Raw genomic sequence first — 26890 nt, forward strand, 5'->3', positions numbered from 1 at the left:
TGCTTGAACCCAGGAGGCAGAGGTTGCAGTGAGCCAAAATCGCATCACCGCACTCCAGCCTAGACGACAAGAGCAAAACTCTGTTCTCCAAAAAAAAAAATAATAATAATAATAAATATTTTTCCTTGTCACATATTTCTGTTTATAAATATGAGATTATTTTTTCACAAAATTTACATTATGAAATTTGTTTAGTGATCATCACGTTTGGGGTTTTAAAATGAGCATTACTTTGCTTTTGTATTTTTTAGGAGACCCATGTACAGTGTCATCTCAGTTGGAGTTAGAAGAAGCCTTTAGACTTTATGAGCTAAACAAGGATTCTGAACTCTTGATTCATGGTAAGAGAGTAGTCAATTCATACTTGTCCAGAGTGATAATTTATTTGAAATCATTCTTTATTCTTGACCATTTTGAAACATAATCCCAATGTCATTTTCTTAATCTCTGTGACTCATTCCTAAGTAATTGTTCTTATTCAGTAGTTTCTTAACATGCTACAGAAGGTAAAATTAATCTGCTTCTTATAGTCTGGGAAATTTTGTGATCTCTGTCAGTCTTGTTGGATATTAAAATGTGATTTCTCAGTGTATCACAGCAAGTTTATGATAGAACTTAAAAGTTGAAAGCCTGGGTAATCTAAGTCATCTCCTTGCAGTTTTGTAATGTATGGAAATAATGACCTCGAAAGGTAAGGTATCTTTAATATCTTTGCTTTTGCTTAAAGGTTAATAGTGAAACGATTTACATGATTCCTTTATTTTTGAGACAGAGTCTCACTCTGTCACTCAGGCTGAAGTGCAGTGGCATGATCTCAGCCCACTGTAACCTCTGCCTCCCAGGTTCAAGTGCCTCAGCCTCCCAAGTAGCTGGAATTACAGGCGTGTACCACCATGGCTGGCTAATTTTTGTATTAGTAGGAGAGACAGGGTTTCACCATATTGGCCAGGGTGGTCTCGAGCTCGTGGTCTCAAGAGATCTGCCTGTCTTGGCCTCCCAAAGTGCTGGGATTACAGGCATGAGCCACTGCACCCGGCCCATTTACATGATGCTTTACAGACACTAATATGTTTAAACCTCAGCCACTTTGAGATGTAGGAAGTGGCATAGAAGAAACCTAAACTCAGTTATCATGTAACTGACACATTGTAGACCTGGATTGTGAATCTATGAATTCTGATTCCAAATTTTTGTTTCTTTCATTCCACTATCCTCAAATTCTTTTTACCTTCAAAATTTTTTTATGTCATTTAAAACTTTTTTTTTTTTTTTTTTTGGAGGCAGTTTCTCACTCTGTTTCCCAGGCTGGAGTGCAATGGTGAAGTCATAGCTCACTTCAGCCTTGACTTCCCGGGTTCACGTGATCCTCCTCAGCCTCCTGAGTGACTGGGACCACAGGCACTGCCACACCACTATGACTGGCTAATCTTTTTTTTTCTGTAGACATCGGATATCACTATGATGCCCAGGCTGGTTTCAAACTCCTGAGGTCGAGGAGTCTCCTACCACCTGGACCTCCGAAAGTGCTGGAATTAGAGGTGTGAACCACCATACCCAGCCAAGAACCTCTTAACATACTGCATTTAATCGCAATATATTGGCAGTCTTTCATCTAACATTTTTGACAGTCATGACCAGACTTGGGAAACTTAAAAAAGTGAAACAAATGTAAATCTTTCCTCAAATATAATGAATCATTTTAGTACCTTATTATTATTCCTTTGTATTTTCCTTTACAATGTATTTGTTATTTAAAAAAAAAAAAAACACACACAGTTGTTTGATTTTATCTTTTTTTTTTTTTGAGGCACAGTTTCACTCAGTTTCTCTCGCTCTGTTTCCCAGGCTGGAAGGCAGTGGCACGATCTCGGTTCATTGCAGTCTCCACCTCCTGGGTTCAAGTGATCCTTATGCCTCAGTCTCCTGAGTACCTGGGATTACAGGCGCCGCCACCATGCCCAGCTAATTTATGATGATGATGATTATTAGTAGTAGTAGTAGTAGAGACAGGGTCTCACTATGTTGCCCAGGCTGGTCTCGAACTCCTGGCCTCAGGTGATCCACCCGCTTTGGCCTCCTAAAGTGCTGGGATTACAGGCATGAGCTACCACACCCGGCCCGAATTTGACATAGTGACTCACAAGGGATCCATAATCTACTTTGTTGAGATTCTAATAGAGCTTTAAGAGTCTATTTTTTTGTCATCTCTTTCCAGAATAAAATTACAATGAATGCATAAAGAAGTGATTGATGAATAGTATTAAACAGTCAGTTTTAAGTCTTACTGCCTTTTAATACTACATCACAGATGTTTTCAAACATTTGCTTATGTTTCAGCTTTTAGAAATATGCATTAGGAACTGTTCTTCCTATATTCTGTGCTCTTTATCTGTGTCCTTTAGTGCATCACAGACTATGAATAGCTGACTAGGTTTTCATAAATACATTGTTGCTTTATATTTTACCTTGTTATAAAAATGGTTTGAATTGGCATATAAATTTGTAGTTTCTAATGTAAATTTACACTTTTGGATTTTGGTACTGTTTTTGGTGTTAATTTAGTCCTAAGTTTAGTATACATCTTTTAAAAACAAATATTTTATGTACCATATTTGTATACATTTTTGTAATTTAATTTGCCTTCTTCATTGTGACAAACTTGTCCCACTATACCGAGGATTTAAGCAAATACTAGTTAATAATTTCTTTAAGGATAAGAAAATAATTAATGATGTAACAGGGATTGGAATGTCATTGGAGCTTCTAATGCATTGGTTTTGTTTTGTTTTGTTTTTGTTTTTGTTTTTGAGATGGTGTCTCACTCTGTCACCAGGCCTGGAGTGCAGTGGCATGATCTTGACTCAGTGCAACCTTCGCCTCATGGGTTCAAGCGATTTTCGGGCCTCAGCCTCCCAAGTAGCTGGGATTATAGGTGTGCCACCACACCCGGCTAATTTTTTTTTTTTTTTTTGTATTTTTTAGTAGAGACAGAGTTTTACCATGTTGGCCAGGCTGAGATCTCCTGACCTCAAGTGATCTACCCACCTAGGCCTCTCAGAGTGCTGGGATTAGAAGCGTGAGCCACTGTGCCTGGCCTGATGCATTGTTTATAGACATGTTAGTTTTCTTAAGACCTTTTCTTCTTTTTTTTTAACACCAACAAAGCAAAGGCAAATAAAGCTTTCTTTTATATGGCCTTGGTAAAATTAATTCCTTTGGCAAATAATACTGACCACATGCTATGTGTCTTGTCTCGTGAAGAGAGGGTCAAGTTGAAATCCGGTCAGTTTCTTTTACATTTGAATTTTATTTTTTTTTATTTTTTAAAAATTATTTCCTTGGGATACCAGAACAGTCTCAATCGCTCTGCCTGAACTACTGGCCTACAGAGCCAAGCTGGAGTGTTTTATACATTTGAATTTTAAATTATATGTAATGTGTATGTTTTAAATATGCTGTTAACTCATGCTAATTTGTTTTCTTCCAGTGTTCCCTTGTGTACCAGAGCGTCCTGGGATGCCTTGTCCAGGAGAAGATAGTGAGTGTTTACATACTTCATACCATTTACAAGGGTTACTATGCTGTTGTTCAAGTGAAAGGAAATCAGAAATAGAATTTTTAGCCAGGTGCAGTGGATAGTGGCTAATGCCTATAATCCCAGCACTGTGGGAGGCTGAGGTGGGAGGATCACTTAAGCCCGGGAGTTCAAGACCAGCCTGGGCCACAAAGTGAGACCTTGCCTCTACAGAAAAGACAAAAAATAATTAGCATGGTATGTGCCTATAATCGCAGCTGCCTGGGAGGCTGAGGTGGGAGGATCCCTTGAGCCTAGGGGTTTGAGACTTCGGTGAGCCAGGGTTGCTCTACTGCCCTCTAGTGTGGGCGACAGAGACAGGCCCTATCTCAAGTGAAGGGAAAAAAAAGGAAATAGAACTTCTAATTAATATGATTTCTTTTCCATTTTTTAGTCTAATTTAGAATATATTAGTTACTGCCCAAATGCTACTTTTGCCAGATCAAATTCAGATAGTTCTTAGTTACAACTTACATGGTTGTCTGTTGCACATATGAAAGGAAAATTAAGTCAAATTTAAGTTTTAAAATTTAATTTTGGAAATGTTCAAACCTATGCAGAAGTTGAAACAACATTGAAAACAAGGATACCTGCCTGAAAACTGAAGTGTTCTTTTAATTTAAAAGAAAAAAAAAGTAAAAAGAGGAAAATAAAAAGAAAAAAAGAAAGCAAGGATACCTGTATATCCTTTGCCCAGATCTACCAATTTTTTTTTTTTTTTTTTTTTTTTGAGACATAGTTTCGCTCTTGTTACCCAGGCTGGAGTGCAATGGCACGATCTCGGCTCACCGCAACCTCCGCCTCCTGGGTTCAGGCAATTCTCCTGCCTCAGCCTCCTGAGTAGCTGGGATTATAGGCACGCGCCACCATGCCCAGCTAATTTTTTGTATTTTTAGTAGAGACGGGGTTTCACCATGTTGACCAGGTTGGTCTCGATCTCTCGACCTTGTGATCCACCCGCCTCGGCCTCCCAAAGTGCTGGGATTACAGGCTTGAGCCACCGCGCCCGGCCCAGATCTACCAATTTTTAACATTTTTTCTGTTTGCTTTATCTCTGTCTCTGTGTCTCATATATGCATGCACAGTTACACATAACAAACGCATTTGTTTTATTTTTTTGTTATACCACTTCAGAGTGACGTGGCACTCAGCACATGTCATTAGGAATTGACTTCTTTTTCTGCGGTGTTTTGTTTTTAAACGATTATTAAGTCACCTTTTCTTTTTCTTTTTCTTTTTTTTGGAGAGGGGGCAGAGTCTCACTCTCTCACCCAGGCTGGTGTGCAGTGCAGTGGCACAATATCTCGGCTCATTGCAGCCTCCGCCTCTGGGGTTCAAGTGATTCTCCTGACTCAGCCTCCTGAGTACCTGGGATTACAGGTGAATGCCACCACGCCCAGCTTGTTTGTGTATTTTTAGTAGAGATGGTGTTTCACCATGTTTGCCAGGCTGGTCTCAAACTGCTGCCCTCAGGTGATCATCTGCCTCAGCCTCCCAGAGTGCTGGGATTACAGGTGTGAACCACAGTGCCTGGCCCCAAGTCATTTATTAAATGTCTTTAAATATTGCAGAATTCCTACCACTGACCCAGAGAAATGTGTATATTTATTAGATCTCAAACTCTTAGTAACTTTGGGTAACCATCTATAGTCCACAGTGGAATGGTGGTTCTCACCCTTGGACACATTAAAATTGTGGGATAGAGGAAATGGTCAATGCCAAATTTCCATTCCCAAGCCTAATGAATCAGTCTGGGGGTGGGATCTGGACGTCTTTAGTATTTTAAAACTGACTCTCAAAATGTAGCCATTGGGGCCTACAGCATCAGCATCACCTGAGAACTTGCTAGAAACTGCACTGCAGGTTGGGCATGGTGGCTCACGCCTGTAATCCCAGAACTTTGAGAGGCCGGGGCTGGTGGATCACCTGAGGTTAGGAGTTCGAGACCAGCCTGGCCAACATGGTGAAACCCCTTTCTCTGCTAAAAATACAAAAAAAGTTAGCTGGGCATGGTGGTGCATACCTATAATCCCAGCTACCTAGGAGGCTGAGGCAGGAGAATTGCTCGAACCTAGGAGGCAGAGGTTGCAGGGAGCCAAGATCACTCCACTACACTCCATTCTGGGCAATAGAGCGAGACTCCATCTCAAAAAAAACCCTGATTCATAAACTCTTGGACTGGGGCTGAGCTACCAGATTTAACAAGCTCTTCAGGTGATTCTGATGCACACTGAAGTTTGAGAACTACCATTTAAAAGCTTCTCCAGGTCAGTAATTGTTAAGGGAATTTCTTTGGAATAGCTAAGCCACTGCTTATTGTTTTGTATTGTTTTGTTTTGAGACAGAGTCTTGCTTTGTCACCCAGGCTGTGGTGCAGTGGCGCAATCTTGGCTCACTGCAGCTTCTGCCTCCCAGCTTCAGGCGATTCTCCTGCCTCAGCCTCTCAAGTAGCAGGGACTACAGGCACGTGCCACCATGTCTGGCTAATTTTTTGTATTTTGTATTTTTAGTAGAGGCGGAGTTTCACCGTGTTAGCCAGGATGGTCTCAATCTCCTGAACTCATGATCTGCCCGCGTTGGCCTCCCAAAGTGCTGGGATTACAGGCATGAGCCACCATACCTGGCCAATGGCTATTATTAATGAGATGAACTAAAAGAGTCAGACTACTCTTTGTTCTAATGTAATTTAAGTATACAAACTTATGTTTGAGTATGTTATTGCTTTTGATATTTGGCATAATTTACTAAGTATGGATTTTAGGCAACTCATTTTCATTTGTGGTTTCTGTACATGCCCATGTTTTGCTTTGAATTAATTGAAATAGCTCCAAACTTTCAATTCTGTGTTAAGCTATCCTAAGATTCCTCATTGAGAGCATTACAACTGCTCTTTAGTATCTTAATTTTAAATAGTAAACCCAGTGTTGCATTTGCTTTAAAATGTGACTTTGGGAACCTAGTGTAATCTTTCCATTGTATTAACTATTACTGTTATTACCGTTACTGTGGGATGTTATTATTAATGACTAATAGACAATATATATAATAATGATGAACTTAAAAATACGAAGGTGGACTAGATTTGATCTTTTGGAACCTCTTTCTCTAAGTATACTTAAGAAACGTTAATATAGAGACCACTGGAGAAAAGTTGTTGGGGGAAAAAATATGCTTGTGGTACAAAATATCACTTTACATATTAGTTACAAAAAGCAAAATGTACCTTTACAATGAAGAGATCTAGCAGTCACTACCTTTAATAGTGATTGAATATCAGTAGTGAGAGTTGATATTCTGACATTCGTGTACCCCGTGATGTAATGAGATAAGAAATACACAACACTACCTAGGTATTGTTTTTGCCAAAAGTATTTAATACTGCCTCGAATCATAAGTAAACAGATAATCCAGAATGTGGGATATAACATGAAACAACTAACCAGAGTCTTAAAAAAAAAAAAAAGTCAACATCATCAAAAAGAAATAACAACAAATACGGCAGAGTGAATGTTTTAGAATACAATAAGGAAACCAAAAAAGCACGATCAAATGCAATCCCTGAGTCTTGATTGCATCCTGGATAGAAAAAGTGAGCTTTGAAAGTCACTATAATCCCAGCACTTTGGGAGGCTGAGGCAGACAGATCACTTGAGGACAGTAGTTCGAGACCAGTCTGGCCAATATGATGAAATCCCTTCTTTACTAAAAATATAAAAATTAGCTGGGTGTGGTGGCATGTGCCTGTAATCCCAGCTACTCGGGTGGCTGGGACAGAAGAATCACTTAAACCCAGGAGGTGGAGGTTGCAATGGGCTGAGATTGCACCACTGCATTCCAGTCTGGGTGATGGAGTAAGACTCTGTCTCAAAAAAAAAAAAGGAAGAAAGAAGGTCACTTTGAGAGCAGTTAGGGAATTTGTATATGAATTGTTTATTGGTCGATACTGAATTAATACTAATTTTCTAAGATATGGCAATGGTATTGTGGTTATGTAGAATTGTGCAGGAACGTCCTTAATTTCAGGCAATGGATACTTAGGCATTTAAGGGTATTTAAGTGTCATGATGTCTGCATTTTACTTCCAAGTAATTCAGAAAAAAAAAAAAATGTATGTTTTTGTAGCAAAGAAAGTAAATATGACAAAACATGAATAATTGGTAAATCTCAGTAAAAGATACAGATGTCTGTTATTTTACCTTTTCTGTGGTATTAAAAGATGTTCAAAATACAAAGTTGGAGGAGAATTTTTAAAAAGAAAAGCAGTAGTAGGCTGGGCATGTTGGCTCACGCCTGTAATCCCAGCACTTTGGGAGGCCAAGGCAGACAGATCACCTGAAGTCAGGAGTTCAAGACCAGCCTGGCCAACATGGCAAAACCCCGTTTTTACTAAAAATACAAAAATTAGCCAGGCATGATGGCAGACACCCGTAATCCCAGCTACTCAGTAGACTGAGGCGGAGAATCGCTTGAACCCAGGAGGCAGAGGTTGCAGTGAGCTGAGACTGAGCCACTGCACTCCAGCCTGGGTGACAAAGCAAGACTCCATCTCAAACCAGTAGTAGTAGTCAAATATTAATACTCTGTGGTCTTTATTTTCATCTGGTTCCTTGAATCTATTTTAATTTTTGACGTTCAGGTTATCAGTATTTTTTTTTCTTGCAATGAGTATCATGAAAAAAATTACAGACTTAATTATAAAATGACTTTTACTCATACTTGCTCTTTTTTCTTTTTTTAACTACTAATCTCTCTTCAGAATCCATCTACCGTAGAGGTGCACGCCGCTGGAGAAAGCTTTATTGTGCCAATGGCCACACTTTCCAAGCCAAGCGTTTCAACAGGGTAAACATAGTTTGTTGATTGTTGATAATGTGAGATGGCTATTTTTTCCCTTTCTACTGTGAAAGAAAGGTAGTTTGTTATTAAGTCTTGTTACACAGTTTTAAATAAATAAGTAGCATAACCTTACATTTCCAGTTTGCCTGAGGCGGTATGCTTATATTTTTAAATAGCATCTCCTTTCACTCTCAAAAATGCTCCAGGCCAGGTGTGGTGGCTCAGGCCTATAATCCCAGCATTTTGGGAGGCCAAGGTGACCGGATTACTTGAGGCCAGGAGTTTGAGACCAACCGGGCCAACATGGCAAAACCCATCTCTATAAAAATACAAAAATTAGCCAGGCGTGGTGGCGTGCACCTGTAGTCCCAGCTACTCGGGAGGCTGAGGCAGGTGAATCACTTGAATCCAAGAGGCAGAGGTTGCAGTGAGCCGAGATAGTGCCACTGCACTCCAATTGGTAATGAAGCAAGACCCGGTCTCAAAAAGCTCCAGATTGACTGATTAATTATCCCACATAATATACCCTAGCTCTAAGAAAATTGGATTTTAAAATGCAGTTTGGGCCGGGCGCGGTGGCTCAAGCCTGTAATCCCAGCACTTTGGGAGGCCGAGGCGGGTGGATCACGAGGTCGAGAGATTGAGACCATCCTGGTCAACATGGTGAAACCCCGTCTCTACTAAAAATACAAAAAATTAGCTGGGCATGGTGGCGCGTGCCTGTAATCCCAGCTACTCAGGAGGCTGAGGCAGGAGAACTGCCTGAAACCAGGAGGCGGAGGTTGCAGTGAGCCGAAATCGTGCCATTGCACTCCAGCCTGGGTAATAAGAGCGAAACTCCGTCTCAAAAAAAATAAAATAAAATAAAATAAAATAAAATGCAATTTAAGGTAGCCAGAAAACAAGCAAGGTTTATTTTCCTTATTTAATATCTCTTTTGCCAGTTAATGTTGTAATTTGATTTTCACTGTTTAGAAAATAATAGTAGCAAACACTTATCTGGGTTGTACTGTGTACCAGGCACTTTTTCAAATGCCTCATATACATTGGTTCATTATATCCTTACAACAACCTTGTAAGATAGGTACTATATATTTCCATTTTATAGATGGCAAAACTGAAGAACAGGACAGTTAAGTAACTTGCACAAGATGATACAACTAGTAAGTGATAGAATCAAAGTTTGAAAGCAGCAGTCTCTCTTCAGAAGTCAGCTAATTTATTATGTATTTGTTTGTTTGTTTTTTAAGATGGAGTCCTGCTCTTGCTCAGGTTGGAGTGCAGTGGCACAGTCTCGGCCCACTGCAACCTGCACCTCCTGGGTTCAAGCGATTCTTGTGCCTCAGCCTCCTGATTAGCTGGGACTACAGGCATCAGCTACCAGGCCTGGCTATTTTTTGCATTTTTAGTAGAGATAGGGTTTCACCATGTTGGCCAGGCTGACCTCAGGTGATCTGTTTGCCTCACCCTCCCAGAATGCTGGGATTATATGCATGAGCCACCTTGCCTGGCCAGAAGCCAATTTTTAAAATACTCTTGATAACTGCAAATTTTGGGGTGCCATTGCCATTCTAAAACTAATGCTGTGTTCTAAATTAATTAATGTAAATAGAAACCACCACCTGAAGTTCCTCCCCAAACTATTGTACTGTACTTGCAGTAGCACTGACATTTAAGAAGGCTTTGAGGTTGGGTGTAATGGCATATGCCTGTAATCCCAGCAGTTTGGGAGACTGAGGAGAGGAATCACTTAAGCCCAGGAGTTCGAGACCAGCCAGGGCAACATAGTGAGATCCCATCTCTACAAAAAATACAAGCATTAGTGGGGTATGGTGTTGCATGCCTGTAGTCCCAGCTACTCAGGAAGCTTGAGCCCAGGAGGCTGAGGCTGCAGTGAGTAAAAGTGACTCCACTGCCCTCCAGCCTGACAGAGCAAGACCCTGTCTATTAAAAAAAAAAAAAGTTGGGGGGGTGGTAGGGGAGCGGTGTAGGGGGCTAAGCACGGTGGATCACGAATGAGGTCAGGAGTTCAAGACTAGCTTGGCCAAGATGGTGAAACCCTGTGTCTACTAAAGATACAAAAAAAAAAAAAAAAAAAAAAAATTAGCCGGGCGTGGTGGTGAGCGCCTGTAATCTCAGCTACTCAGGAGGCTGAGGCAGGAGAATCGCTTGAACCTGGGAGGTGGAGGTTGCAGTGAGCCAAGATTGCACCATTGAACTTCAGCCTGGGCAACAAGAGTGAAACTGCGTCTCCAAAAAAAAAAAAGAAGAAGAAGAAAAAGGTGGCTTTCAAATGAAAAGCCACTTTAGGCATTGCTCTTTAAGAAAACAGAGCTTGGTTTGACCTCTGAACAGCCTGGAAGGTTTATATTTGCTTAGGAGTCCTTCAATGGCCTTTTCTGCCATATGTATTTCTAGTTGAATTCACTTTTTCTGTTTTCATTATTCTGAACTTAATTATGTAAAGACTGAAAATTCTTAGACTTACTTCAGAAAGAAATGTGGTTGCAGATTTCACTGTCTCTCAAAAACAAGCTCTCCTGTTTCACTGACCTTCATAGCTTTTGAAAAATTATGTATGAGGAAACTTCGTTTTGCTTTTGTTGTTTTTTGTCATGGGCTGACAGTTGACACCATGATGAAGGGAATTGAGTCAGCAAATTGTTTGGGAAATGATTATGACCTTCTTTGTGGTTAATAAAATGTCGAATTGCTCTTTTCAGCGTGCTCACTGTGCCATCTGCACAGACCGAATATGGGGACTTGGACGCCAAGGATATAAGTGCATCAACTGCAAACTCCTGGTTCACAAGAAGTGCCATAAACTCGTCACAATTGAATGTGGGCGGCATTCTTTGCCACCGGTAAGATACAGTTGTCTGTCCTTTTTTTTAAGAGCATGCTTGATAACACTGCTGAAACAGAGTGCTAAAGTAGGGAGGTGTTCAGGAATTACAGCACAAGAGAGTAGTTACATAGTGTGGGTAGGAATACCTTACATTCCTCTTAACATACCGTGAACTTCCGAACTTCGAAATATCTGTGGTTATATTTGTTTGTGGGATATAGTTAGCTTCTTTGGCCTGCTGTAAAATCCTCTGGTCTAAATTAGGAGGATACGTGGAGAACATTTAAGAGTTTTATTTATTTATTTTTTTGAGACGGAGTTTCACTCTTGTTACCCAGGCTGGAGTGCAATGGCGCGATCTCGGCTCACCGCAACCCCCTCCTCCTGGGTTCAGGCAATTCTCTTGCCTCAGCCTCCTGAGTAGCTGGGATTACAGGCACACGCCACCATGCCCAGCTAATTTTTTGTATTTTAAGTAGAGATGGGGTTTCACCATGTTGACCAGGATGGTCTCGATCTCTTGACCTTGTGATCCACCCGCCTCGACCTCCCAAAGTGCTGGGATTACAGGCGTGAGCCACCGCGCCCGGCCCAAAAGTTTTTTCCCGTCTCCTTCAATCTGAACATATTAGTTTTTAGCTCACATTATTCTAGCAGCTATCTTAGAGCAGATAAGGTAAGAAGAGTCCGAGGTACCATGTTTGCTATTTAAAGTGTAAGATTACTGGGAAGAAAAGCATTTAACTTGTATTTATCACTTTCTATTTAAGTATGTAAGTAAAATGTGTTTGTTATGGAAAAAAATACAGAATATGGATGAATAAAGAAAAAATTAAGTAGAAGTCCACATATATTCTACCATCTAAAGGTAATTGTCATTTGGTGGATATCCTTCCAGAACTTTTCCTGTGCAAATTTATATGCATAAACATTTTAAATTTTCCATATGGAAAAAATGTAAACATATTTAAGAGTAGATGGAACACTGTAATGAAATCCCTTGTACTAGATACCCAGCTGCAACAGTTACCCACTCATGACTAATCTTGGTTTCATCTATACCCCCATTCACTTAACTTACCCTTACCCTGTGTTGTTTTCAAACAAATCTCAGACATATTTCAGTATGTACCTGTAAAAGATAAGGACTTTTTAAAAAAACCTAACTAAAAGCCAAATACCTTATGTCAAATATCCAGTCATTGTTCTCATAAATATTATTATTTAGTTTTTATAGTTTCCATTATGAATCAGGATCCAAATGAAGTCCACGTGTACAATTGATTGATCTCTTAGATATTTTTTAATTTACTGGTTCTTTCTTCATTTCTCTCTTTCTCTCTCCTTTTTTTCCTTAGAATTTTATTGTAAAAGTAATGGTTATTTGTTTGTCATTTACACTGTTGCAGAATTTTGCTCAGGACTTCTCCATGGTTATGTTCAGCATGTTTTCTGTCTTCTTTATTCTTTTCTCTTGTACAGTAGTTGGATGTCGAGGTTTAATTAGATTCTGGCTTTTGTTTTGGTGCGTTCTGAGTCAACTTTACAAAAGATCGTTTATCCACGAGAAGACACATGTGCTTGTGTGTGCCTTTTTTTGTTGTTATTTTGAGACAGAGTCTCTCTCTGTCTCCCAGGCTGGAGTGTAGTGCCACGATCTCAGCTTGCTGCAACCTCCGTCTCCTGGGTTCAGATGATTCTCCCACCTCAGCCTCCCAACTAGCTGGGACTGTAGGTGTGGACCACTATGCCCTTGGCCAGGCTGGTCTTGAACTCCTGACCTCGTGATCCACCTGCCTCAGCCTCCCAAAATGCTGGGAGACAGGAGCCACTGCGCCTGGCCAACCTTAGTGAACTTTCTTGCAAATCGTACTTCCTTAAGAATCCAGAACTAGGCCAGGCGCAGTGGCTCAAGCCTGTAATCCCAGCACTTTGGGAGGCCGAGGCGGGTGGATCACGAGGTCGAGAGATCGAGACCATCTTGGTCAACATAGTGAAACCCCGTCTCTACTAAAAATACAAAAAATTAGCTGGGCATGGTGGCATGTGCCTGTAATCCCAGCTACTCAGGAGGCTGAGGCAGGAGAATTGCCTGAACCCAGGAAGTGGAGGTTGCAGTGAGCCGAGATCGCGCCATTGCACTCCAGCCTGGGTAACAAGAGCGAAACTCCGTCTCAAAAAAAAAAAAAAAAAGAATCCAGAACTAGAATTACTGGGTTAAAAGATACGCATTTTAAAAAGTACCTGGATGCAGCTGTCTAAGCACACTGCCTACCAATTAGCCCTGCTCCACAGAAAAAGGAAGAAAAATACTTGGATGCATCTTTCTAAATTGTCCTTTAGAATTTTTTTTTTTTTTTTTTTGAGACGGAGTTTTGCTCTTGTTACCCAGGCTGGAGTGCAATGGTGCGATCTCGGCTCACTGCAACCTCCGCCTCCTTGGTTCAGGCAATTCTCCTGCCTCAGCCTCCTGAGTAGCTGGGATTACAGGCACGCGCCACCACGTCCAGCTAGTTTTTTGTATTTTTATTAGAGACGGGGTTTCACCATGTTGACCAGGATGGTCTCGATCTCTCGACCTCGTGATCCACCCGCCTCGGCCTCCCAAAGTGCTGGGATTACAGGCTTGAGCCACCGCACCCGGCGTAGAATTGTTACACCATATTTATTCATGGTATTTTCTTTGGATGTTGTTACTGGTAGCTCTTTGGTATTAGAATTATTTAATGAGTTCATATAAGCTTAGGAATGGATTTGTAGTTAAGGGGAAAATCTAAGGAAAAACAGAAGGCTGAATATTTCCAACATAATTTACATAGATTACTGTTAATATGTTTGAGTATTCTTTGGTGACATATGGAAGGAAAGGGGGCAGGGTTATTGATTATATTGAAATTTTAGGATGGAGGTTAAATGCATTTAAAAATCCTTAAGCTTACTTATGAGCCTGTCTTTAAGGCAGCCTTGAAATTATAACTGTATCATTAATGTTCTTTCTCAAGTTTACTTTTTCCCGCTGGTATTCATTAAACGTGAATCTAAGATTAATAAATTAGTAATAACTTGAGTTTGAATCTACATTTTTCCTGAGATTATTGGCCGTTATTTGGATAAGTTAGTTTCTACGAGGTATTTCTTTTCTCTTTTTGGGGGCCACTGGCACCTTTGAAAATCTTCAGGAAAATAGGAAACCCACAAAAATTTACATATAATTTTAAGGGGTTATAGATATCCTGAAGTCTACCCCTGGACCCCAACTAAAGAATGCATATTCCAGAGACTTCTTTTTGCCAAAGATTTGAAGTGGAGCTTGAAGGAAGAATAGGTAGTATCAAAGAGAAACTAATCAGAACATATAGCAGTTTAATTTGATTTCTAATTGGGGGTCTTAGATTAGTTTTGTATTATCTTTTCTGTAAAATATGACTAACATTACCTCATTCACAGGAAATATTGTATAGTTTCATAAAATAAATTAAAAGTAAATATAATTCTCACTTAAGTTATATTCTTTCAAAATTAAATTTTAATATGCCATATGTTGTTGAAGTAGTGTTATTTCTGGGTGTATTAGAGGTATTGGGATTTAAAAAGGATTCGTTGAGTTACTGTGTCTTTGGAAATGTTTGTAGGAACCAATGATGCCCATGGATCAGTCATCCATGCATTCTGACCATGCACAGACAGGTAAGAGTGGGGCTGGCACAACCCATTGTTCATTCACAGAATAGCATGTAAAAACTTAACTTAGGTGACTCTTACCCAAGTTTAAAAACATTTATGTTCTTCCTAAATAAAAGTAAATATATGTTTTGTAGTAGTAAAATGAGTCACACTATTTAACATACACGTTTGGCTTTTTTTTTTTTTTTTTTTTAATTTAAATGCAGCTGTGCTTAGAACATGTGGATTTTTTAAAGATAACTATGGGCTGGGCACAGTGGCTCACGCCTGTAATCCCAGCAATTTGGGAGGCTGAGATGGACGGATCACCTGAGGTCAGGAGTTTGAGACCAGCCTGGACAACAGGGTGAAACCCTGTCTCTACTAAAAATACAAAAATTAGCAGGGCATGGTGGCACATGCCTGTAATCCCAGCTACTTGGGAGGCTGAGGTGGGAGAATTGCTTGAACCCAGGAGTCGGAGGTTGCAGTGAGCTGAGATCACACCACGGCACTCCAGCCGGTGTAACAAAGCAAGACTCCATCTCAGAAGAGAGAAAAAAATGAAAAACAAAAAGACAGCTATGGGCCGGGTGTGATGATGGCTCATGCCTATAATCCCAGCACTTTGGGAGGTCGAAGCAGGAGGATCCCTTGAGCCCAGGAGTTCAAGACTAGACTGGCCTTGCTTATACCCATTACTGGAGGTAACAAAAAAAAGAAAAAGATTAAAAAAGAAAAAAAGAAAAAAATAAAAAATAAAAAGACTAGACTGGCCAATGTAGGGAGACCCTGTCTGTTTTTTCTGTTTTTTCAAAAAAGCTTTGTTAACTGTAACTAATGACCTTTTTTCCTAGTTCACATAAATTTCTTTTGAGACTCCTTTAAATTCAGCAAACTCAGTTTTTTTCCATAATGAAAAAACATGAAGCTGACTTTGTGGCCCAGGTTGGGTGTGTTCAAGTGACTTGGTTTTTTTTCTAAGACAGAGTCTTGCTCCATCACCTGAGGTGTCACCTCAGGTGATCTGCCCGCCTCAGCCTCCCAGAGTGCTGGTATTACAGGCATGAGCCACCGTGCCCAGCGAAGTGACTTGTTTTTATTAAAAGCTTTATAATCAGAAGTAGGAATTAGGTGAAAGGTAGAGACATGCAATATGGGAAATTCCAGGAAGATGGTAGAAATTAAGATGTTAGATAGATACCTTAAAAGAATGTTCAGTAGATAAAACCTTAAACACATATCTGGGAAGTTTGGAGAGCAGTGAAAGGAGGGGGAACAGCATGCTCTTCTCTGGTATAAATCAGGAAAGGGAAAACAAGGGAGTTTTTCTGAAAAGACAAAATGCAATCTCCTAGTCATGGAAGGATCAGCTCTATGAAATGTAGGCTTTTTTTTTGGCCCTAGGTAGCTTTAAGAAGTAGAAGCTCCATCCTGGTCTGTTTTGTTTTTGTTTTTGTTTTGAGGCGGAGTCTGGAGTCTCGCTGTTTTGTTTTTGGTTTTGTTTTGAGGCGGAGTCTCACTCTGTCCCCCAGGCTGGAGTGCAGTAGCATGATCTCGGCTCACTGCAGCCTCTGCCTCCATGGTTCAAGTGATTCTCCTGTCCAAGCCTCCCCAGTAGCTGGGACTACAGGTTCGTATCATCACACCCAGCTAATTTTTTGTATTTTTAGTAGAGACGGGGTTTCACTGTGTTAGCCAGGATGGTCTCGATCTTCTGACTTCGTGATTCGCCTGCGTCGGCTTCCCAAAGTGCTGGAATTACAGGCGTGAGCCACGGCACCCGGCCTGTTTTTTGCTTGACCACTGTGGTAGTAAGGAAAATTTTGAGTATGATGGAGCGAAAAGTGAAAACCAGAGGTCCTGTATCTCTGTGTCTAAGTCATACTAAAAAATTTAAACATCTCTTATAGAGCCATTCATTTAGAAGGAGTGTTTGATTAATTTGTAAAGAAGAGAAATGTTTTAAAAATAACAGAAGTACTTGTTGAAAGCAGTACTTGGCTACCAGGTCGTGATGCATGCTTTCTTTACCCTCCTTAAAGATTAGGATTTAACTATTGTATTTAACAACTTGTTATTAGTAGGACAAGTATTTAGTTTTAAATAATGAAAATTTATTCAGAAGTAAAAAGTAAAAATTAGAAAATTTTTATTTCAAACTCATTAATGGTTGCTGTGTTTTTCACCCACGTCTTTTTTTTTTTTTTTTTTTTAATGTTTGGTATTGGATTTTTAGTAATTCCATATAATCCTTCAAGTCATGAGAGTTTGGATCAAGTTGGTGAAGAAAAAGAGGTAAGATAATTTGTCTTATTGTACATTATGTCATTAGCTTTTTAGTAACACTCAGGAGTTTAAAAGTATGACCTACTGACTGACCTGCTTAGACTTTGGATCATAATGATAAAATACAAAAAATGATTTGTAACGATTCCAGAGTTTTATTCTGACTTAATTTAGTAATTACTGATTTAAGCTAGGAAGTAATTTAGTGGGATAACTTATTTTTATTTTAAAATAGCTTAATCTGAAAATTACAATGTATTTAAGGATACTGTTTAAAATACTTGGTAGTACTGTTTAAAATATATAGTAGACCCTTCCATTTTGTGTGTGAATTGCTTATTTAGACAATAAATTACTAAACATGTTAACTGTCACTATTTTTTTCTGACTATTAAGCATTTTATCAGTTTGTTTGTTTGTTTATTTTTTGAGATGGAGTTTCACTCTTGTTGCCCAGGCTGGAGAGCAATGGCATGATCTTGGTTCACCACAACATCTGCCTCCCAGGTTCAAGTGATTCTCCTGCCTCAGCCTCCCAAGTAGCTGTGATTACAGGTGTGCACCACCACACCTGGCAAATTTTGTGTTTTTAATAGAGGCAGGGTTTCTCCATGTTGGTCAGGCTGGTATCAAACTCCCAACCTCAGGTAATCTGCCCACCTCAGCCTCCCAAAGTGCTGGGATTTATAGGCTTGAGTCTCCGCACCCAGCCTACATTTTACCAGTTTTTTTTTTTTTTTTAAAGACAGAGTCTTGCTCTGTCGCCAGGCTGGAGTGCAGTGTTGTAATCTTGGCTCACTGCAACCTCTGCCTCCTGAGTACGAGCAGTTCCCCTGCCTCAGCCTCCCCAGTAGCTGGGACTACAGATATGAGCCACCACGCCCAGCTAATTTTTTTGTATTTTTAGTAGAGACGGGGTTTCGCCATGCTGGCCAAGCTGGTCTTGTACTCCTGACCTCGTGATTCACCCACCTCAGCCTCCCAAAGTGCTGGGATTACAGGTGTGAGCCACAGCGGGCTCTTATCAGTTTTTAAAACAAAACAAATGGGGCAGGGCATGGTGGCTCATGCCTGTAATCCCAGCACTTTGGGAGGCTGAGGCGGGTGAATCACAAGATCGGGAGTTCAAGACCAGCCTGGCCAGCATGACGAAACCCCGTCTCTACTATAAATAGAAAAAATTAGCTGGGTGTAGTGGTGGGCACCTGTAATCCCAGCTACTCAGGAGGCTGAGGCAGGAGAATCATTTGAACCTGGGAGACGGTGGTTGCAGTGAGCCAAGATCGCACGGCTGCACTCCAGCCTGGGCAGTGGAATGAGACTCCATCGGATAAATAAATAAATAGAACAAATTCTTAATTAAAATTATTTGATTAAAATAATAATAAGTTTTTGGGGGCCAGGCACAATGGCTTGCACCTGTAATCCCAGCACTTTGGGAGCGGGCAGATCACCTGGGGTTGGGAGTTCGAAACCAGCCTGACCAACATGAAGAAACCCTGTCTCTACTTTAAAAAAATACAAAATTAAGGCCGGGCACGGTGGCTCACGCCTATAATCCCAGCACTTTGGGGAGGCCGAGGTGGGTGGATCATGAGGTCAAGAGATTGAGACCATCCTGGTCAGCAAGGTGAAACCCCATCTCTACTAAAAATACAAAAATTAGCTGGGCATGGTGGCATGCGCCTGTAGTCCCAGCTACTCGGGAGGCTGAGGCAGGAGAATTACTTGAACCCAGGAGGCGGAGGTTGCGGTGAGCCGAGATCGTGCCATTGCACTCCAGCCTGGGTAACAACAGTGAAACTCCGTCTCAAAAAAAAAAAAAAAAAATTAGCCAGGTGTGGTGGCACATGCCCGTAATCCCAGCTACTCAGGAGGCTGAGGCAGAAGAATTGTTTGAACCTGAAGGTAGAGGTTGCAGTGAGCTGAGATCTCGCCATTGCACTCCAGCCTAGGCAACAAGAGCAAAACACCATCTCAAAATCATCATCATCAGTTTTTTGAAAAAAGCTTATAGTGAAAAAAGATGATCATGTCTCACACTACCCACTCCCAGTTGGACTTTTTAACAACTTTTTTAACCTTTTCTAGTTATGTCCCTAATGTTTGTATCTCTCTTTTTCAGTTTTTCATTTTTGTGTATTTCTGGACATGAAAGGTTTAGTTCACACTGCCTCCTCCTTTCCCCACATCTTTCTTCTTTTTTGAGTTGGGGTCTTGCTTTATTGCCCAGGCTGGAGTGCAGTGGTGTCATCATGGCTCACTGCAATCTTGAACTCCTGGGCTCAAGTTATCTTCCCAGCTCGGCCTCCCAAGTGGCTAGGACTGTAGGCACAACCCACCACACCCAGCTAATTTTTTCATTTTCTGTTGTGTAGAGACAGAGTCTCACTATGTTGCCCAAGCTAGTCTTGAACTCCTGGCCTTAAGTGGTTCTTCCAACTCAGTCTCTCAAAGTGTTAGGATTATAGGCATGAGCCGCCATGCCCAACCAAAAATTTCAAACATAAATAAAAGTAAACAGAATAATATAACAAAGCCCTTGTGTCTATTATTAGTGAAAACAATGATCAATTCCTGGCCAGTCTTATTTTGTCTCTTCACTTCCCTCACTCCTGTATTATTTTGAAGAAACCTGTTAGTCACCTATTTAATGTTGTTTTAGTTTCTTGTTCTGTTTGTTTGTCTGAAAAGCCTTTTTTTTTCACATTTTTCCTATTATTATTATTATTATTATTATTATTATTATTATTTTGAGATGGAGTCTTACTCTGTCACCCAGCCTGGAATGCAGTGGTTCACTGCAACCTCTGCCTCCTGGGCTCAAGCAATTCTCCTGCCTCAGCCTCCCAAGTAGCTGGGATTACAGGCGCTCACCACCATGCGCGGCTACTTTTTTTTTACCTTTTTTTTTTTTTCCACTGTGCTTAACACAGAAAATTTTATATTTTTAGTAGAGACAGAGTTTCACCATGTTGGCCAGGCTGGTCTCAAACTCCTGACCTCTTGATCTGCCCACCTTGGCCTCCCAAAGTCCTGAGATTACAGGCATGAGTCACCACACCCAGCCTTTCCTTTTTTTTGTGAGACAGGGTTATTGCACAGGCAGCTGTGCAGTGGTGCAGTCATGGCTCACTACAGCCTCAACTTCTTGAGTTCAACCAATCCTCCCACCTTGGCCTCTCAAGTAGCTGGGACTGCAGTCACGTATCACCACTGGACCCTTACTTATCACCATATACAAAAATTTACTCTAGATGGAATAAAGATTTAAATGTAAGACCTCAAACTATAAAAATCCTAGAAGAAAACCTAGGAAATACTCTCTTAACATTGGCCTTGGCAAAGAATTTTTGGCTAAGTCTCGAAAAGCAATTGCAACAAAGCCAAAAATTGACAAGTGGGACCTAATTAAACTACAGAGCTTCTGTGCAGCAAAAGAATCCACCATAGACTAAGCAGACAACCTATAGAATGGGAGAAAATATTCACAAACTGTACATCCCACGAGGTCTCATATCCAGAATCTGTAAGGAAATTAACAACAACAAAAAAAACCCTATTAAAAAATGGGCAACAGCCACCGCAAGGGCCTCGGCCATCCAGGGATCTCCCAGGTGACCTTCACCCCACCCCAGGAAGCCATGACAGAGGCCAGGAAGCTGCCCCCACCACTGCCCCCTCGACTGGACTGGTTTGTGCACACCCAGGTGGGCCAGCTGGCCCAAGACGTGGTCCCTGAGTGATTCAATGGTGCAATCTCAAGAGAGGAGGCTGAGAACCTGCTGGAATAACAGCCACCAGGATCCTTTCTCATCAGGGTCAGCCACAGCCACGTGGGCTACACACTCCTACAAAGGCCAAAGCAGCTGCTGCCATTTCATGGTGAAGCTCTTGGATGATGGGAGTTTTCATGATCCCCAGGGAGAAGGTGGCCCACAGCTCGCTAGACGCCCTGGTCACCTTCCACCAGCAGAAGCCAACTGAGGCGCTCGGGGAGCTGCTGACACAGCCCTGCAGGCAGAAGGATCCCGCAAATGTGGACTACAAGGATCTCTTCCTCTACTCCAACGCAGTGGCCGAGGAAGCAGCCTCCCAGGTGTCTGCACCTGAGGAGCCCTCCCCAAAGCCAGTCCTGCTTCACCAATCAAAGGAAAGGAAGCTGTCAGCAGAGATGAGCAAAATAGCCACTGAGGAAGCCACTTCCTCCTGCCCCCCAAAAGCCCCTCTTGGAGAGGCCCGTCAGAAACTCTGGAGGAACCTCAAAATGCTCCCCGAGAGAGGCCAGAGGGTCCGGCAGCAGCTGAAAACCCACCTCGCCACTGTGAACTTGTCATCACTCTTCGATGTCCAGAGATCCACGACGACCTCAGGCCCTGGGACCAGAAAAGGCAGCCAAGAACCGTCAGGGGACACCGCCTTAAGGGACAGAGTCTACACGGACCCCTTTGTGGCCACGTCCCTTGAAAACCTCTCAGAGCCTCAGGCGCCAAAAGACAGAAAGATTCCCACCAGGAAGGCCGAGAGGTCGCCAGCTGCAATGAGGTGAATTCAGGGCGCAGGAGTTGGCACCAAACGGTAGTGAGGGCTGTGTCCTCCCAGGAGTCCAAGCCGGAGTGCCAGGGCTTGGCAGAGCCTGAGAATGACCAGCTCCCAGAGGAGTACCAACAACCGCCGCCCTTTGCTCCTGGGTGCTGCTAGAGAAGGGGTCCACCCCAGTGCTGGGACTCTTGGTGCCAGGGGCTGCCACACTCCTGGATGTCCTAACATTTCTTCAATGGCCCCAGACCACAGCATTCGGGAGTCTTCGGGAACCCGGGAAATGGAATAAAGATGCTTAGTGAGTCTGTTCCTACAGTCAAAAAAAAAAAAAAAAAATGGACAAAAGCCTGGACATGGTGGCTTATACCGGTAATCCCATCACTTTGGGAGGCAGAGGCAGGCAGATCATTTGAGTCCAGGAGTTTGAGACCAGCCTGGCCAACGAAGTGAAACTCTATCTCTACTAAAAATAAACACACACACACACACACACACACACACACAGACACACAGACACACACACACCAGGGCATGGTGGCACACACCTGTAATCCCAGGTACTCAGGAGGCTGAGGCATGAGAGTCATTGGAACCGGTGAGGCAGAGGTTGCAATGAGCCAAGACTGTGCCACTGCACTCCAGCCTAGGTGACAGAGCAAGACTCTGTTTCAAAAAAACAAACCAAAGGACATGAACAGACATATCTCAAAAGAAGATCTATAAGCAGCCAACGAACATGAAAAATCGCTCATCGTCACTAATTATCAGAGAAATAGAATCAAAACCTCAGTGAGATACCATCTCACATCAGTCAAATAGCTTTTATTAAAAAGTCAGTCTGGGTGTGATGGCTTGCACCTGTAATCCCAGCACTTTGAGAGAATGAGGTGGAAGCAGTGTTTGAGCTTAGGGGTTCAAGACCAGCCTAGGCAACAGTTTCTACAAAAAATAAAACATTAGCCAGGTTTGGTGCTGCGCCCCAGTAGTACCAGCTCTTCAGGAAGTTGAGGTGGGAGGATTGCTTGAAACCTGAAGGTCAAGGCTCCAGTGAGCCGTGATTGCACCACTACAGCGTCGGTAACAGAGTGGGACACTGTCTCAAAAAAAAAAAAAAGTGAAAAAACAACAGATGCCCGTGAGGCTGCAGAAAAAAGGGAATGCTTATATACAGTTGGTGAGAATGTAAATGAGCTCAGCCACTGTGGAAAGCAATTTAGAGATTTCTTAAAAAACTTTAAACAGAGCTACCATTTGACCCAGCAGTCTCCCATTACTGGGTATTCCCAAAGAAAAATAGATCATTCTCCCAAAAAGACACATGCATTCACATGTTCATCACTGCACTGTTCAATAGCAGAGACATGGAATCAACCTAGGTGTCCATCAATAGTGGATTGGGTAAAGAAAACATGAAACCATGTAACTTGTGGCAATATAGATAGAGCTAGAGGTTATAATCCTAAACGAATTAATGCAGGAACAGAAAACTAAATACTACATTTTCTCACAAGTGGGAGCTAAGCCTTGAGCACACATAGACATAATGATAGGAACAGCAGACACTGTTGACTGCTTGAGGTGGGGCAGCATGGGTTGGAAAACTACCTCTTGAGTACTGTGTTCACTACCTGGCTGCAGTATACGCATGTAGCAAACACACACACCCCCTCTATGTAAGATAAAATTTGCATTTAAAAAGTATTACAAATAACACTTTTACCATTTCTCTAGAAAATGCAGTGACCTGGGCACACTTTAATATTTAGATTTACCCACATTTTACCCTTTTTGTTTTTCGTTTCTTCCTACATCTTTGTTCCTCCGAGATCACACTTTTTCTCCTTCAAGGACTCAATTTAGTCTTTTCTTTAGTGAGCACCTACTAGTGATGGATTCACTCGGTTTTTGTCTGAAAATGTTTTTCTTTCACTTTCACTTTGTGGCTACTTTTTCAGGATAAAGAATTCTAGGTCAGCTGTTTTCTTTTTTAGACCCTTGGAAGGTGACATTTCACTGTTATCTGGCTTCTGTCATTTCATTCAGCCTTACTACTTTGCTCTTTTTGTCTCCACTTGATTCTCTCTTATAGTTTCCAGTTAGTCATATTTCAAGTCTATGTGTTGACTTATTTTCTTACAATTATCTTCTTTCATTCATTCTTTTTTTTTTTTTTTTTTTTTTAATAGAGACAGGGTTTCACCATTTTGGCCAGGCTTGTCTTGAAATCCTGACCTTGTGATCCACCCACCTCGGCCTTCCAAAGTGCTAGGATTACAGGCATGAGCCACCACGCCCGGCCAGTTCTCTTCTTTCCTAACCTGCCCGAACCTGGTTTATTTTCGGGTGTGGCGGCTGGTACCTGTAAATCACAGCATTTTGTGGAGCTGGAGAATCATTTGAGGCCAGTAGTTTGGGATCAGCCTTGGCAATGTAGCAAGATCCCCCATCTCTACAAAAAATAAATAAAAATTAGCTGGATGTGGAGGCACATGCCCATAGACCCAGCTACTTGGGAGACTGAGGCAGGAGGATCACTTGAGCCTAGGAGTTCATGGCTGCAGTGAGCTATGTTTGTGCCACTGCACTGCAGCCTGGGTGACAGAGCAAGACCTTTTCTTAAAGAAATGAATAGGGCCGGCCACGGTGGTTTGTGCCTGTAGTTCCAGCACTTTGGGAGGCCAAGGTGGGTGGATCACAAGGTTAGGAGATGGAGACCATCCTGGCTAACATGGTGAAACCCTGTCTCTATTGAAAATACAAAAAAATTAGCTGGGCATGGTGGCATGCACCTGTAGTCCCTGCTACTTGGGAGGCTGAGGCAGGAGAATCGCTTGAACCCAGGAGATGGAGGTTGCAGTAAGACAAGATTGCGTCACTGCATTCCAGCCTGGGTGACACAGCGAGACCCCATCTCAATAAAAAAGAAAGAAAGAAAGGAATGAAGGAATAAAGGAATATCTGAGGCTGAGTATTTATTTGGTACATGGTTCTGCAGGCTGAACAAGAAGCATGGCACTAACATCTGCTTCTGGTGAGGGCCTCAGGAAGCTTTCATTCTTGGCAGAAGGCAAAGTGGAAGCAAGTGTGCCGCATAGCAAGAGAGGGAGCAAGAGAGTTGGGGAGATGCCACACTCTGAACTCACTCATTAACCACAGCAATGCACCAAGCCATTCTTGAGGAATCTGTCCCTATGACCCAAACACCTCCCATTAGGGATCACATTTGAGCATGAGATTTGATATTTGGAAGAGTCATATGTCCAAACTGTATCACCTTGTTACCAAATCAAATTATTATTATTGTTATTATTATTACATATGTATTTTTTAATTTTAGATGGAGTCTCACTCTGTCACCCAGGCTGGAGTGCAGTGGCGCGATCTCGGCTCACTGCAGCCTCCACCTCCTGGGTTCAAGTGATTCGTCTGCCTTAGCCTCTCGAGTAACTGGGACTACTAGTGCATGCAACCACGTCTGGCTAATTTTTGTATTTTTAGTAGGGACGTGGTTTCACCATATTGGCCAGGCTAGTCTCAAACTCCTGACCTCTTGATCTGCCTGCCTCTGCCTTCCAAAGTGTTGGGATTACAGGTGTGAGCCACCTGCCTGGCCTATTATTATTACTGACAGGGTCTCACCTTGTCAGCAAGCTGGAGCACACCAGCACAATCACAGCTTACTGCAACCTCGACCTCTCAGGCTCAGGTGATCCTCCCACCTCAACCTCCCAGGTAGCTGGGACTACAGTGCGTACCACCAACACCCAGCTAATTTTTGTAATTTTTGGTAGAGATGAGGTTTCTCACCACGTTGCCCAGGCTGGTCTTGAACTCCTGGGCTCAATCAGTCCACCTGCTTCAGCCTCCTGAGGTGCTGGAAATACAGGCATGAGCCACTGTGCACAGCCCAAATTATTATTTCTGAATTTTCACATATGACCTTTTTTTTAAGTTGTCATTCTCACTCAGTTTTTCTAATAACCTTCTTTCAGTTTTGTGCTTGCTGGTTTCTTTATCTTTCTCAAAATTTACTCTGCTTTTCTTTGTATTCTTTGGAGAATTCATATTTTATTCTCATGGGTCCATTGTGTGCTAATGATTTTGCAGGCATCTAATAAAAGACTATCTTGAGGCTTCTCTGTAAATTGCCAGAAGCTTACATTTGTAGTTGTGAATGAATTTTAAGGCTTTTTGTCGTCCCAAAGGGGCCTTAGTATTCTGTGAAAAGGAATGTCTTCCACTCGCTGAATGACTTCATGCTTGTTTTTCTGTCTATAGCATTAAAAAAAAATGCCTCTGAATGTGTCCTCTCACTAGCTTACATTTTATGTATCAAGCTTTCAGCAGACTCTTTCATCTTGATGTCTCCTTATAACTTCTGAATTTGTTATGAAAAACCCCATTGTTATCTCCAGTAACTTTGTCAATCTTATCCTAGCCACACACTTGATGTTCTCTGTCAGCAGGACCCCAATCTCTTGGTCACCAGAGTTAACGTCTTTTTTTTATTCCCGCATCTCTATTGCCTCTATACCCAAAAGTTACATCCTTTTAAAGACATCCTTTGATGGTTTTCTGATTTCAACTCCCTTCCCATTCTTATTACCATCCCTCTTAACTCATAAATTCATCCATATAATCTTTTTTTTTTTTTTTTTTTGAGACGGAGTTTCGCTCTTGTTACCCAGGCTGGAGTGCAATGGCGCGATCTCGGCTCACCACAACCTCCGCCTCCTGGGCTCAGGCAATTCTCCTGCCTCAGCCTCCTAAGTAGCTGGGATTACAGGCACGCGCTACCACGCCCAGCTAGTTTTTTGTATTTTTAGTAGAGATGGGGTTTCACCATGTTGACCAGGATGGTCTCGATCTCTCGACCTCGTGATCCACCCGCCTCGGCCTCCCAAAGTGCTGGGATTACAGGGTTGAGCCACCGCCCCCCGGCCTTCATCCATATAATCTTAACTCATTTGGATAGCTAGATTATATGGTTTGGGATGACATTTAAAAAATATTAAGAACTTAAAATATTTTTTATGTTAAGAAAATATCTTTAAATCATTATAGGTACAACAAGGTCTTAGAAATATAATGTACTGTGCAAAGCATTTCCCATTGTAACTCTGATACAAATGTTCTCA

At 41.8% G+C, this 26890-nt stretch overlaps 1 protein-coding gene and 1 pseudogene across 1 annotated transcript in view; both read left to right on the forward strand.

Annotated features, from left to right (window-relative positions):
* PRKCI (protein kinase C iota) overlaps nucleotides 1-26890 on the forward strand; it is a 92733-nt gene that overhangs the window by 38305 nt on the left and 27538 nt on the right. The window contains exons 3-8 of the mRNA XM_039480162.2: nucleotides 252-341; nucleotides 3488-3538; nucleotides 8331-8416; nucleotides 11134-11274; nucleotides 14891-14945; nucleotides 17161-17219. Coding sequence (XP_039336096.1) covers nucleotides 252-341; nucleotides 3488-3538; nucleotides 8331-8416; nucleotides 11134-11274; nucleotides 14891-14945; nucleotides 17161-17219 — 482 coding nt within the window. The remainder of the gene's footprint in view (nucleotides 1-251; nucleotides 342-3487; nucleotides 3539-8330; nucleotides 8417-11133; nucleotides 11275-14890; nucleotides 14946-17160; nucleotides 17220-26890) is intronic.
* Nucleotides 18348-26888, forward strand: LOC141585613 (hematopoietic SH2 domain-containing protein pseudogene; annotated as a pseudogene).

The sequence above is a fragment of the Saimiri boliviensis genome, chromosome 9 (genome assembly GCF_048565385.1).
Source record: "Saimiri boliviensis isolate mSaiBol1 chromosome 9, mSaiBol1.pri, whole genome shotgun sequence".
In the NCBI taxonomy this organism is placed as follows: domain Eukaryota; kingdom Metazoa; phylum Chordata; class Mammalia; order Primates; family Cebidae; genus Saimiri; species Saimiri boliviensis.